The 14,772-nt window shown below is 45.0% G+C and overlaps 2 protein-coding genes across 5 annotated transcripts in view; both read left to right on the plus strand.

Annotated features, from left to right (window-relative positions):
- LOC109887149 (chromatin modification-related protein eaf-1-like) overlaps positions 1-5,913 on the plus strand; it is a 29,477-nt gene extending 23,564 nt beyond the window's left edge. For 3 of the 4 annotated variants that reach the window (XR_004208337.1, XR_004208340.1, XR_004208339.1), the window contains 4 exons: positions 3,069-3,121; positions 3,210-5,490; positions 5,571-5,605; positions 5,686-5,913. The gene's annotated coding sequence lies outside the window, so the exon portion shown is untranslated. Of the gene's footprint in view, positions 1-3,068; positions 3,122-3,176; positions 5,491-5,570; positions 5,606-5,685 lie in introns of all 4 variants that reach the window. The other variant, XR_004208338.1, reaches the window with a different exon arrangement.
- LOC109876743 (autotransporter adhesin BpaC-like) overlaps positions 1-14,344 on the plus strand; it is a gene marked incomplete at its 3' end in the record, with an annotated part of 28,250 nt that extends 13,906 nt beyond the window's left edge. Inside the window, exon 4 of the mRNA XM_031818797.1 lies at positions 13,537-14,344. Coding sequence (XP_031674657.1) covers positions 13,537-14,344 — 808 coding nt within the window. The remainder of the gene's footprint in view (positions 1-13,536) is intronic.
- Between the last annotated feature and the right edge of the window lie 428 nt (positions 14,345-14,772).

Raw genomic sequence — 14,772 nt, forward strand, 5'->3', positions numbered from 1 at the left:
TGAGGTGAAAACAAACCTGAGTTCAAATAGCATTGGTTTTCTTTCAAATGCCTTTGAGGGATGATTGAGCCTGCCCGGAGTGACAGAAACTCTCAATTAAGAGCAGCTAAAAAAGTATTTGAAAGAAACAAATTAATTTTGAACTCATGTCTATGGAGCAGTATACGTTTAAGTGGCTTTGATAATATATAGAAAGCAGCAGTGAACTATACTGAGTTGCCTCTATATAATCTATCTACATTGCTTCTCAAATACTTTTTTCTTAATTTTAGGAGGTGAAGCAGGCACTAGTACCTGATCCTAAAACTGAGTTGTAAAACAAACAAATAAATGAATGTAAATAATAATTGTGTCTGTTTTGGAGTCAGTATTGATTTCTGCCTGAATCTGATGTAGGCTATGTGTGTGCTCTGGTGGGCATGGTGTGTCTTTATGTGAGGACTGCCATCTGCAAGTTGACAACAGCTCAGTGGCTACTCACCACTGAGATGTTGGATCTGATGGTTACAATTGCAACTGACTGAACTCAGTAGACTAATAGGGCCTGGAGGGTCTAACAGAGAAAGAAGAATTGGAATCTGTCTTCAGAAAAAATGACAGTTGAGGATTTCAAATGCAATCGCAAAGAAACAACAAATACAATGGAATGTGATGCAGTATACAATATATATCTGTGTATTTTCATGCAAATGCTACATTTAAGTGCAGACCTGTATTCAAAAACATGTGTATTTCAGTATCTGAGTTATAATATCTGGGTTATAATACAAATTGTATTATTTGACAGTATTTTCAAATACTTATTTAATACATTGGAGTGTAAAATAGTGTGTGATTTTGAGTTTTTCAAACACTTTCCAAGTGTATTTCCAAATACATAACATTTAACTACTTACTTTGAATGTATGTGAAATTAATAGAAATATTTTAAATAGTATTTGAACCCGGGCTGATTTAAGTGACATGCATTTGCCTTCCAGTTACAGTAGGCCAGCCTACAGCAGTGGAAGAGGGGAGTTAGTGCAGATTTCTAGACATTAAGGGCCGTACAATAAAGTACAGAAGGATTGGAGCACTCGGGGTGAATATAAAAGACCAGAATAAAGAACAGATTGTCTGCCTGCTGTGCTGAAAGAAACAGGAGAAGAAAAGGACATTGGAATTTTCAAGGCACAGACTTTGAATCAAGTATAATTATCAGAGATGGAATGCAAGCGGAAACATCAGTCGGAATAGGGAAAACACTTTGGCAGATTTAAGGGGACTGGAGATATATGCATAGCTATCTAAACAGTTGCATTCGAGTTTATGTGTTTGTGGATGTGTACTGCAATCAAAGTTGAGACAACATTGGAAAAAAAGCTTCCACAAAGGAGGGTAGACGGTCAGAGGATGAGGAGATGGGTTGTTGTCTTGTGTTTTATTTCATCCACATGAGGGAGACATTTTATGGAGATAGTGGGCACCTTCGAGCTGATCACTATTGTCAAGTAGGTGACAATTGTTGGTCACCGCCTTTCAAAGTGTTTTGCGTTCTGGGGATAAAACATTTACCACGTGAGTCTATATGTCGACTGCATGAACTTTACAAAAATCTGCAGAATCTCCAAGTTTCTGCAATTGCTCTTCACCAACTTCATCCTGCAGCCATCACCTGTCATGTGGGGGCTCCATTGTCACCCAATCATTATTGTTTTTGTTTAACCCACGCGAACAAGAACATGACTGAAACAGGAACAAATTTGATTGAGGCTCTCTCTCATTTATTGTATAATGTAACATAAGTTATTTCAGTTTGTGAGTGGGTGTTGGAGACATGTTTTTTTGATATTATAAAGGAAACCTTTTATAAACAATGGCAACACTGCTATGGTGATCTGAGCCTTGCTGTTGGAAAAAGACAGTATCCGAATTTCGGTTGTCGCAGATGCACCTCTCCTGACTTTACTTCTTGACTTTGGTCTACAGTCAGCTTTAGCCTTACCACTCAAACGAGCCCTACTATATGTTTGCCTCTGAAAAATTAAAGACTCAGCTCATCAAAGCATATGTGTGCAGTGTTTGCATAATGTGAGTGTTTAATTGGCATCTGTCTGAATTCAGAATTTGTCCAAGATGTACTACTGTTACTATGCTGAATGAAACACACGGTTTAAAAGAAGGCATGTGTAAAATAATGGTGCCTAACTGCTCATTTAGCCTCTAATCTTCAAATGAACCAAGTAAATTTTGTACAAGCAATAATTTAAACCGATCAATGAAGTGCCAAGACAAAATGTGTTTCCTACTTTAGAGCAGGGGTGTCAAACTCATTCCATGGAGGGCCTAGTGTCTATAGGTTTTTGTTTAAGACCTAGACAACTACCGTAGGTGAGGGGAGTAATTAGCGGCCTTAATTCAGCAATCAAGTACAAGGAAAAAGCAAAAACCCACAGACACTCGGCCCTCCGTGTAATGAGTTTGAAGCATGCTTTAGAGTAAGGGCTGTCAAACCTGTCAGGAACCTGTCAGGAACTCAATTAGAGAATCAACCACACCTGAGTAAATATCCTGAATTCCAAATCAACCCCTAGCCCCTACACCTACCACTTAGTCACTTATGGGCATTTGAAACAATCAGATAGGTTATAGCAATATGGTAATTGCATCACCTTGCATTCTGATAGGCTGGATGCAATTGTTGCCATATTGCTTATACCTATTCAATAATTTCTGATGCACAGAAGTTTAGGCCAGGGTGTAGGTTTTAGGGGTCAATTTGGAATTAGGAATCAAATGTAGTTCAGGGATTACAGCTGTCCTTAATTAGCCAATGACATTAGAAGGGTCTGGGATTTGTTTAAAAGGAGCAACCAAAAAAAGCCTGCAGATACAGCATAAGGGATATTATGCTAGGGCTTATACCAGCCATTAGTTCTGATTACTGGGGAGCTTTTGAGGTGCAAAATGGCCGTGATGATTGGAATCGCTTTCAGGTAGGTTTTTAAAAGTATTGCTCTAGTTTGTTTCCCTTGTCCTTCAGGTGTTACAGGTAGCTGTGTTTATAACAGACTTCTTTTTTTTTAAAGAGTTTCTTGGCTTTGTTGCCTGCTAATTGGCGGGATAACCTGTTCTACATCAAGTGAGTTTCTACACATTAATTTCAAGTAACAGTTGTGGTACCAATAACTTCAAAGGCTGGCATTTTACTTTTTCTTTATCTAACCTAGGTGATGGGTATCCTGCACCAGGTTCTGATGCAGCATGGCTCTATACAGGCCCACTTAGGTCTAAAGGATATGGTAATTACAACTCTCCAACAGCTCAATTGCAAGCGCAGCTGACCGAAGAGCAACAGAAACATCTGGCAGCCATTCTGCAAAAGCAACTGGCCCCCATGCCCCAGGCACCTCAGAAAATGTGGTATCCAACTCAAATGCCCCAGAAGGAACCAGTTACTGAACTTCAGCATCAGAAGGAACACGCCTCCATACACCAGCTACCTCAGCAAGTGTGGTATCCAGTTCAAATTCCTCAGCAGCAAAAGCAACCAGCTACTGGTCCTCAGCAGCAGACGGAACTGACCACCATGCCCCAGAAGCAACCGGCTCCAATGCCTATACAACCAACAGCTATGCCCCAGAAAGCATGGTATCCAGCTCAAATTCAGCAGAAGCAACCGGCCACCATGCACCAGCAAGTGTGGCATCCAGCTCAATTGCCCCAGCAGCAAAAGCAACCGGCTACTGAACCTCGGCAGCAGAAGGAACCGGCCTCCATAACCCAGCAACCTCAGCAAGTGTTGCATCCAGCTCAAATGCTGCTGAAGCAACTGACCGCCATGCCCCAGCAAGTGTGGTATCCAGCTAAGCCCCAGAAGCAACTGGCCGCTGATCCTCAGGAGCAGATTGAACTGAACGCCATGCCCCAGCAACCTCAGCAAGTGTGGTATCCAGCTCAAATGCCCCAGAAGCAACCAACCGCTGAACCTCAGTGGCATCCAGCCAAATTTCGTCAACTGCAGAAGGAACTGACCGCCATTCCACCACAACTGTGGCAATCCGCTCAAATTCCCCAGCCGCATAAGCAACCGGCTGCCAAGCTTCAGCAATTGTGGCAACTGGCCCCCATTCCCCAGCAGCCTCATGACGTGTGGTATCCAGCTAAAATGGTCCAGAAGCAACAAGCAGCTGCAACTCAGCAGCAGAAGGAACTGACCACCATGCCTCAAGAGTGGTATCCAGCTCAATTTCCCCAGCAGCAGAAGCAGCCAGCCCTAATGCTTTTACCGCAGAAGGAACTGACCGCCATACACCAGCAACCTCAGCAAGTGTGGTATCCAGCTAAAATGCCCCAGAACCAACCAACCACTGAACCTCAGCAGCAAATTGAACCGACCGCCATGCCCCAGCTACCTCAGCAAGTGTGGCATCCAATGCACATTCCCCAGCAGCAACAGGAACTGGCCACCATACCCCAGCAAGTGAGGTATCCAGCTCAAATGCCCCAGAAGCATCTGGCCTCCATGCCTCTACCACAGAAGCAACCGACCGCCATGCCCCAGCAAGAGTGGCATCCAGCTCAAATGCCCCAGCAGCAGAAACAACTGGCCCCAATGCCTCAACCACAGAAGCAACAGGCCACCATGCCCCCGCAAGTATGGCATCCAGCTCAAATGCCTCAGCAGCAAAAGCAACCAGCTACTGAACCTCAGCAGCAAATTGAACCGACCGCCATGCCCCAGCCACCTCAGCAATTGTGGCATCCAGATCAATTTCTCCAGGAGCAGAAGCAACCATTCACTATGCATCTACCGCAGAACGAACTGACCGCCAATCCACCACAACTGTGGCAATCCGTTTAAGTGCCCCAGCAGCATAAGCAACCGGCTGCCATGCTTCAGCAAGTGTGGCATCGGGCACAGAAGCAACCGGCCCCTATGCCCCAGCAGCCTCACGATGTGTGGTATCCAGCTAAAATGGTCCAGAAGCAAGTCGCTGCGGTGACCGCCATGCCGCATACGCATCAGCAAGTATGGCATCCAGCTGAATTTCCCCAGCAGCAGAAGCAACCGGCCTCAATGCCTCTACCGCAGGAGCAACCGACCGCCGTACCCCAGCAAGTGTGGTATCCAGCTCAAATGTCCCAGCAGCGGAAGCAACACACTGCCATGCCACAGCACCAACTGACCCCCATGCCTCAGCAATTATGGCATGTAGCTCAAATGCCCCAGAAGCAACTGGCCCCAATGTCTCAGCAGAATCACTACGAAAGCACTGATGATGGTGCCTCTAGTAGCACTCAGGCCAGCATCGTTGAACAGTCGGGTGTCATCCCAATCTATTCCTACAGTTCCAAATCGCACTACGGGAATGGCAGGACTGTATTCTCCCTAACCCGCTACACTCCTAGGGACGCTATGCCTGTTGACAGTGGAAATGCTCCCAAGGACAGTTTTGTTCGTACTGGTGCACCAAGCGTATATCCATCACTAGTGAAGGATTCTGCAAGGTAATGGTTCACTTTAACCTGCTCTGAACTTTGCTCTCTGAATTTGAAGTCCTTTGTACTAACCATATATCTTTCAACAGGAAAATGTAATGGATTCATCCTCTAGAAGCTAATGGTGAGAATTGTTTTTGACATTTGTTACTTAACATTCTGTGTTGCTGACACTGCATTTCTTTCTGCTTTTGTTTTGACCAGGAAGTATCTGGTGCTCTTGCTACTCTAGCGTGAGGGAGTACATGAACAGTGCTACTTTCAAAAATGTCTCTGTGAAATAATGGTTCTCATGTCCATTGCTTGCTAATTGAGAACAGGTGGTGTGCAGTCTGTAGTAAAAATGACTGCCCAGTTAATTCTTTGGTTTTCTAGTCTTTTACCTTTGCTACTGGCTGTTCAAAATAAAAGCTTGGGTCTACATTTGTCAAGGGGTGAGTTGTCAGACATTCTTCATATGTTCATACTTTAGATGTAGGCATGCATTGTATACAGTGAGACTGTCTTCAACCTCAGTAAGCTAACATATAGGGAATGGTTTTTAGATGGTCAGACCATGGCTCATTTAGCTACTAGAATTGAGTGACCATTTAGTTTCAAACTTGCATTTGGCCTTATACTATAGCCCATACCACAAATAGCAAAGGGTCAAATCAGTTTAGGAGTCTTCCATATCTAGTTGACTCAAATGTTATTTTGGATGCTTCAACCCCTGTTGGCACATCTACCTCCATACTTCTGTTTGTATGGGTTACCTGTCTTACAATTGTGGGGTCATAGAGGGAAATGTAACTATGTTCGGGAGTCAATTTCCCATAATGGTCAGTTTGTAGGCCAAACCGTTCTGAAGCTATAGATGTTTTTGAGACTGCATTTTTGGGGTGTCTGACCAACACCACCGTAGCTCGGCCCCTGTCCACCGCAGATGCGTAAGGGCGACAGGCGGATGCAGTGGATTGAGACGCAGCCCATTAAAAATGTTCTAGCTTCAACTGGATTTTGATGGGCCTTTTACTTTGACTGCCTCAATACTCTTCACCTGTAGCCCATTCCTCCTAGTCCATTTATTGTACCACAGGCTCCTATGGAATAGATTCGGTGTATTTGATTTCTACAATGCCTGGCACGGTTTAACCGATCAATTAACAAATGTATTCTGTATAGACTGTCTTTAAACATGCACATTTTTCTTTACCAATTAATAATCGAACTGCGTAGTATGAGAATTAGGCCCTTAAATGGATCCATTAAGTTCCAAAGAGGAAGCTGGTAGGCACTAACATGACAGTTTAGCTAGCATAAGATGTCACCCAGGACTTTTGGACTAGACATATTTGCCTGTTGTAGTTGACTCTGTTTGGCCAGACTCATGAACATGAATGAAATTGTATATGCATTGAATTTTCTACAAGAAGTTGCACTTTGCTTTTGGACAATCTCTTGTCTAGCATACGTCAACAGACAACTTCATTTAATTTGTCACAGTATGGAATTTTTGGACACGATCTCAATGTGTGTGCAACCTTTTTGCACAACACATTTCTACCGGACCACTGAGGTTGCACCTGCAAAAGCCCCTGGCAGGAACTTCATTAGCCTGCATTAAAAAGTGCTCTTGATTAAGCTCACCCAGGGCAATGGATAGTTAGATTTCCCTCTATAAAACCATTGAATTGGTCCACGATCCTCTAGACCCAAATTGCTACAGACCTAAATCTATCCTACCCTGCCTATCTAAGGTCTTTGAAAGCCACGTCAGCAAACAGATTACCGACCATTTCGAATCCCACCGTACCTTCTCCGCTATGCAATCTGTTTTCAGAGCTGGTCATGGGTGCACCTCAGCCATGTTCACTACGCGCTGTGGTTGGTTTCCTCTTCTCTTCCAGGTTTTACAGGTAGCTGTGTTTTTAACTGACTAGGATAAAAAACATTTTTAATATTTCTTGGATTTGTTGCCTGTTAATTGGAGAGAGAACCTGCTATCCTCCACCCAAAGGTGTGTTTGTATAGCACAAAGTAATTCAGTTAAAATAACACTTTGTATAGTGCCAATAACTTATTAAATGATGGCATTTTACTATGCTGAATTGTCTTGGTTCCTAGGTACTTATCGATATAAAAAGACACCAGCTCCTATTCTAAAGCAACAAAAGGAATCGGCTCCTATGCCCCAGCAAGAAGGCCTCCCCTCCCGAGTGGTGCAGCGGTCTAAGGCACTGCATCGCAGCGCTAGAGGCGTCGCTACAGACCCGGGTTCAATCAGGGCTGTATCACAAATGGCTGTGATCGGGAGTCCCATAGGGCAGCGTCGTCCGGGTTAGGGGAGGGTTTGACCGGTGGGCTTTACAAGTAGCCGGTCACTGTAAATAAGAATTTGTTCTTAACTGACTTGCCTAGTTAAAGAAACTAAACTGTCTCTTGTGTCCCAGCACACAAAAGGAACCGGCTCCCATGCACGCCTCGGCAGAAGCAACCAGCTACAATGTCTCAGCAAGTGTGGTGGCTAGCGCAGATATCTTCGGTGAAGCAACCAGCTGCTGTGCCTCAGCAGCTGAAGCAACCAACTGCCATGCAACAGAAGCCTTAGCAAGTGAGGCATCCAGCCCAAATTCAGCCAGCAGCAGAAGCAACTGGCCCCCATTCCTCAGCAAGTGTGGCATCGTGCTCAAATGCCGCAGAAGCAACTGACTGCCATGCCTCAGCACCAGAAGCAACCAGTTGCATGCCACAGAAGCCTCAGCAAGTGTGGCATCCAGCTCTGATGCAAAAGCAACCTAAGCAACCTCCGCGAGTGTGGTATAAAGCTCCAAATCCCCAGCAACTGTGGCATCTGGCTCAAATGCCGCAGCAGCAGAATCAACGGGCCCCTATTCCCCAACAAGTGTGACATCTGGTTTAAATGCCCCAGCAACAAAAGCAACCGGCCACTGAGACTCGGCGGCAGATGCAACCGACCGCCATGCCTTTGCAAGTGTGGAGTCCAGCTTGAATGCAGCAGAAACAACCGACTGCCATGTCTCAGCAGCAGAAGCAACCGGCCCCCATTCCTCAGCAAGTGTGGCATCCTGCTCAAATGCCGCAGAAGCAACTAGATTACTTGTTGGTTATTACTGCATTGTCGGAACTAGAAGCACAAGCATTTCGCTACACTCGCATTAACATCTGCTAACCATGTGTATGTGACAAAAACAATTAGATTTGATTTGGATTTACATAGTGCCAACTAAAGTTTGGTGGAGGAATAATGGTCTGGGGCTGTTTTTGGTGGCTTGGGCAAGACCGCTTTGTTCCAGTGAATGGAAATCTTAACGCTATAGCGTACAGTAACATTCTAGACAATTCTGTGGTTCCAACTGTGGCAACAGTTTGGGGGAAGGCCCTTTGCCGTTTCAGCATGACAATGCCCCTGTGCACAACGCAAGGTCCATACAAAAACAGTTTGGTGTGGAATAATTTGATGGGCCTGCGAAGAGCCGTGACCTCAACCCTATCAAACACCTTTGGGATGAATTGGAACGCCGACTGCGAGCCAGGCCTAATCAATCAACATCAATTTCTGACCTCATTAATGCTGTTGCGGCTGAATTTTATTTTTTTATTTTACCTTTAACTAGGTAAGTCAACAACAAATTCTTATTTTCAACGACGGCCTAGGAACAGTGGGTTAACTGCCTGTCCAGACTTATTCATCAACCTCAGTCTGAGCCTTAGGGAGAGTACTAAGCGAACATAAAACCTCTTAAGGAGGGTGCGAATTTTCGCAGCTTTTTGTTAGAAATCGCGCTACATTTCAGCGTCCTGCTACTCATGCCAGGAATATAGTATATGCATATGATAAGTGTGTGTGTATAGAAAACACTCTGAAGTCTCTAAAACTGGTTAAATCGTGTCTGTAACATAACGTGTTTAGGAGTTAAAATCCTTCGAAAAACTGTTCACAAAAAACACAAAAATAATATCCATCCGCCAGTCAATGTATTGTCTAAGGCTGAAAAAAATACATGGGGATCCCCTGTAAACGCCTACAGCTTCCACACGATGTCGCCAGTGCTGTCATTTTGGGGCTGCTTTATCCTTGGTTTGGTGACGTGTAGGCTCTTCCTTTCTTGGGGCTCACCACAGGATGTTATGAAAGTGAAAACATGGAGTATGATTTCAAGACTTGCTGCTATCGAATACAGATCGCCCCGTGATCAATTTAATAGATTATTAACATTTATTAATACCTAAAGTTGGTTTAGAAAAGTAATTTGAAGTGATTTGTAAAAGTATATAGGCAACTTTTGTAATTTTAAAAAGTGACGTTGCGTCTTGTAAAGGGGCATTTTTCTGGATCAGACCGGTCTTCAGCAAATCACATTTTGGGTATACAATGACGGATTTAATCGGGAAAAAGACCCAATTGTGATGTTTATGTGACATATAGGAGTTCCAAGAAAGAAGCTCGTCAAAGGTAATGTATGTTTTATATTTTATTTCTGCGCCGGCTACTGCAAAATCTGTTGTTTTGTTGACGGTCTGGTATTCGGGGTGTAGCTTCTCATGATAATAGCTTCTCATGCTTTCGCCGAAAAGCATTTTACAAATCTGACTTGGTGGCTAGATTCACAACGAGTGTAGCTTTAATTCAATACCTTGTATGTGTGTTTTAATGAAAGTTTGAGTTTTATCGAAAACAATAGGTTGCGCTCTAAAATTTCCGCTGATTTGATCCCGCCACAGGGACCTCGTCCATAAGAAGTTTTAAGGAATTGTTTTAAAGGTTCAACCATGATCAATTAGCTGCATGAATCTTTGGGACACTTTTAGCTATCAACATTTTATCGCAATGTTTTGATAAAATATTGAATTTTGCCTTTGCTACCATAGCCCACAGAAACACATTGAATAACACCTTTTCATTAATGGAGAAGTTTTGTAGTCTATCCATTATCTTGGTGATGGCACATATTTAACCCTTTATGTATGTTGGCACAACTACCTCCATACTTCCATTAGTTTGTATGGGTTACCTTCAGATGAGTACGTGAAACTTGTTGGGGTCGTAGAGCAAAACGGAACCATGTTTATGAGTCTCCCCTTTCCATAGCGGTCATAATAGTTTGTAGGCCAAACCGTTCAGACGCCACAGACGCTTTCGTGAGAAGATGGAGTTCAGTTATGTCACATGGTCTGACAAACTCAGCTGTAGCTCGGCCCCGTACACCAGATGCGGAAGGGCGACATGGGCAGGCAGATAAAGTGGATTAAGCAGCCCATGCAAAAACCTGATATTTCTAGCTTAAATGTATAGATTTTTGTTGTTGTTTCCCATATTGATTCACATGAGCGTCAATAGATTTTTAACCTATAGCTCATTCTTCCTGCAAGTGCATTAATTGATCCACAGCGTCTTAAAAAGTGGATTCAGTGTACTTTGATCTTTACAATGCCTGGAACGGTTTAAACTATCAATAAACAAAGATATTCCCAAACAGACAACAGAACGTCAATAAAGCCTCCTTCACTCATGTTGCCAAACACCCTCGTAAAACTGACTATCCTACCGATCCTTGACTTCAGTGATGTCATTTACAAAATAGCCTCCAACACTCAGACTGCATCCAATTTGCTATCACAGTGCCATCCGTTTTGTCACCAAAGGCCCATATACTACCAACCACTGCTACCTGTATGCTCTTGTTGGCTGGTCCTCGCTACATGTTCGTCGCCAAACCCACTGGCTCCAGGTCATCTATAAGTCTTTGCTAGGTATAGCTCCGCCTTATCTCAACTCACTGGTCACCATAGCAACACCAAACCCTAGCATGCGCTCCAGCAGGTATATTTCACTGGTCAGCCCCAAAACCAACACCTCCTTTGGCCACCTTTCCTTCCAGTTCTCTGCTGCCAATGACTGGAACGAATTGCAAAAGTCACTGAAATTGGAGACTTATGTCTCCCTCACTAACTATAAGCATCGGCTGTCAGAGCAGCTTACCGATCGCTGCAGCTGTACACAGCCCATCTGTAAATAGCCCATCCAACCAACTACCTACCTCATCTCCATGTTTGTTTTTGTTTATCTGGTCTTTTGCACACCAGTATTTCAACTTGCACATCCTCTTCTGCACATATATCACTCCAGTGTAAATTGCTAAATTGTAATTACTTTGTCACTATTGGCCTATTTATTGTCGTACTTCCTTACTTCATTTGCATACACTGTATAAAGATTTTTCTATTGTATTATTGACTGTACGTTTGTTTATCCCATGTGTATCTGTGTGGTTGCTTTTGCCTCACTGCTTTGCTTTATCTTGGCCAGGTCGCAGTTGTAAATGAGAACTTGTTCTCAACTGGCCTAACTGGTTAAATAATGTCGAAATAAGAACAAGTCCATTTATCTAAACCAAGTATTGTTGGTGAAATCATCTAACTACATAGTATGAGAACTCAGACCTTAAATGGATCCATTTAAGTTCCAATGATGAAGCCGGCAAGGCACTAGCAGGGAAGCTTAGCTAGCATAATGTGTCACATGGATCTCATTTCACAAACATTGACACAAATTAGCACAATTGCCTGCTGTAGTCGACTGCCTGTTTGGCCAAAGACTCATGACACGGGATGAAATTGTATATGCATTCTTTGTGAGACACAGAGTAGGTGAACGGATGATCTCCACATGTCTGGTTCCCACCATGAAGCATGGAGGACTAGGTGTGATGGTGTGGGGGTGCTTTGCTGGTGACATGGTCTGTGATTTATTTAGAATTCAAGGTACAATGGCTACCACACTATTCTGTAGCTATACGCTATCCCATCTGGTTTGCGCTTAGTGGGACTATCGTTTGTTTTTCAATAGGACAAATGACCCAACACATCGCCAGGCTGTGTAAGGTCTATTTGGCCAAGAAGGAGAGTGATGGAGGGCTGCATCAGATGACCTGGCCTCCACAATCACCCGACCTCAACCCAATTGATATGGTTTGGCATGAGTTGGACCATAGAGTGAAGGAAAAGCAGCCAACAAGTGCTCAGCACATGTTCGAACTCCTTCAAGACTGTTGAAAAAGCATTTCAGATGAAGCTGGTTCAGAGAATGCCAAGAGTGTGCAAAGCTGTCATCAAGGCAAAGTGAGGCTACTTTGAAAAATCTAAAATATATTTTTGCACAACACACTTCTACCGGACGACTGAGGGTGCACCTGCAAAAGCCCCTGGCAGGATCTTAGTTAGCATGAAATAAAGGTGCACTTGATTAAGCTCACCCAGTGCACTGGGTAGGTAGAGTTCACTCTTTGAAACCATTGGCTTTGTCCATGAATGCGCAAACCCTTAAGCACACCAGCTGAATGAAATCAAGTGCACCTAATCTCAATTGGGAAATTGGACCAATGGAAATTATGTTCAGTGGCTTGCAGATGTACCTAATTAACCAGCCAGATTAGAAGGGTCTAGGATTCCTTTGTAAGGCGCAGCAAAAAAGACAATCAGATACAATATCAGGGATCTTCTGGTAAGGCTTCTGGCTACCATTAGTTCTGAATAGAGAGGATTTGATGAGAAAAATGGCTGTGAGTTTTGAAATGTCTTTGAGGTAAGTTGTATGGCTCTAGTTTGATTCCCTTGTCTTCCATGTTTTTAAAGGTATTTAACTGACTAGGATATTTTTATTTAGAATTTCTTGGATTTGTTGCCTGCTAATTGGAGGGATAACCTGTTATCCTCCACCTAAAGGTGTGTTTTGTTCTGCACATATAATTCAGTAAAAGTAACACTGTATAAGTAGCAGAACTTCAAATGATGGCATTTTACAATTTGAAACGTTCTTTTCTTTCAAAGGTAATTATAGATATATTCCCCAAAATCATTTAAAAGGAATTGGCGACAATGCAGCGGTAGCTACCGGATCCCGTGCCTCGGCAGGTGAAGCTACCGGATCCCGTGCCTCGGCAGGTGAAGCAGCCACCCGTAATGCCACTGCAAGCATCACGACTGGCCCAAATACCTTAGGTGGAGCAACCGGATCCCGTGCCTCAGAAGCAGTCACCCACAATGCCTCAGCAAGTGTCACGACTGGCCCAAATACCTTAGCTGAAGCAACTGGCCATGGTGCCTCGGTAGTGGAAACAACTGGACACAGTGCCATGCCAGCGGCCACCCATAATGCCTCGGAAGTGGCCACCCACAATGCTTCATCAAGCGTAACGACTGGCCTAAATACCTTAGCTGAAGCAACTGGCCACAATGCTTCATCAAGCGCCATGACTGGCCCAAATGCCTTAGGTGAAGCAGCTGGCCATAGTGCCTCGGCAGCGGAAGCAACTGGCCACAGTGCCGCGCAAGCTGCCACCCAGAATGCCTCGGGAAGTGTGGCAACTGGCCCAAATACCTTAGCTGAAGCAACTGGCCACAATGCTTCATCAAGCGTCACGACTGGCTTAAATACCTTAGCTGAAGCAACTGGCCACAATGCTTCATCAAGTGCCACGACTGGCCCAAATGCCTTAGGTGAAGCAACTGGCCATGGTGCCTCGGTAATGGAAGCAACTGGACACAGTGCCATGCCAGCGGCCACCTATAATGCCTCGGAAGCGGCCACCCACAATGCTTCATCAAGCGTCACGACTGGCCTAAATACCTTGGGTGACATATCCGACCCAAGTGCCTCAGCAGAAGCAGCAACCCATAATACCTCAGAAAGTGCCACGACTGGCCCAAATGCCTTACGTGAAGAAGCTGGACACAGTGCCTCGGCAGCGGAAGCAACTGGCCACAGTGCCATGCAAGCGGCCACCCATAATGCTTCATCAAGCGTAACGACTGGCCCAAATACCTTAGGTGAAGAAACCGGCCACGGTACCTCATCAAGTCGGTACCCTCATCAAATCTGCGTTCAAATTCCTCGGCGGAAGCCACAGGCGCCCTTGCCTCGGCGGAAGCCACAGGCGCCCTTGCCTCGGCGGAAGCCACAGGCGCCCTTGCCTCGGCGGAAGCCACAGGCGCCCTTGCCTCGGCGGAAGCCACAGGCGCCTTGCCTCGGCGGAAGCCACAGGCGCCCTTGCCTCGGCGGAAGCCACAGGCGCCCTTGCCTCGGCGGAAGCCACAGGCGCCCTTGCCTCTGCGGAAGCCACAGGCGCCCTTGCCTCTGCGGAAGCCACAGGCGCCCCTTGCCTCTGCGGAAGCCACAGGCGCCCTTGCCTCTGCGGAAGCCACAGGCGCCCTTGCCTCTGCGGAAGCCACAGGCGCCCTTGCCTCTGCGGAAGCCACAGGCGCCCTTGCCTCTGCGGAAGCCACAGGCGC

Source organism: Oncorhynchus kisutch, unplaced genomic scaffold, assembly GCF_002021735.2.
Source record: "Oncorhynchus kisutch isolate 150728-3 unplaced genomic scaffold, Okis_V2 scaffold1625, whole genome shotgun sequence".
Classification (NCBI taxonomy): Eukaryota; Metazoa; Chordata; class Actinopteri; order Salmoniformes; family Salmonidae; genus Oncorhynchus; species Oncorhynchus kisutch.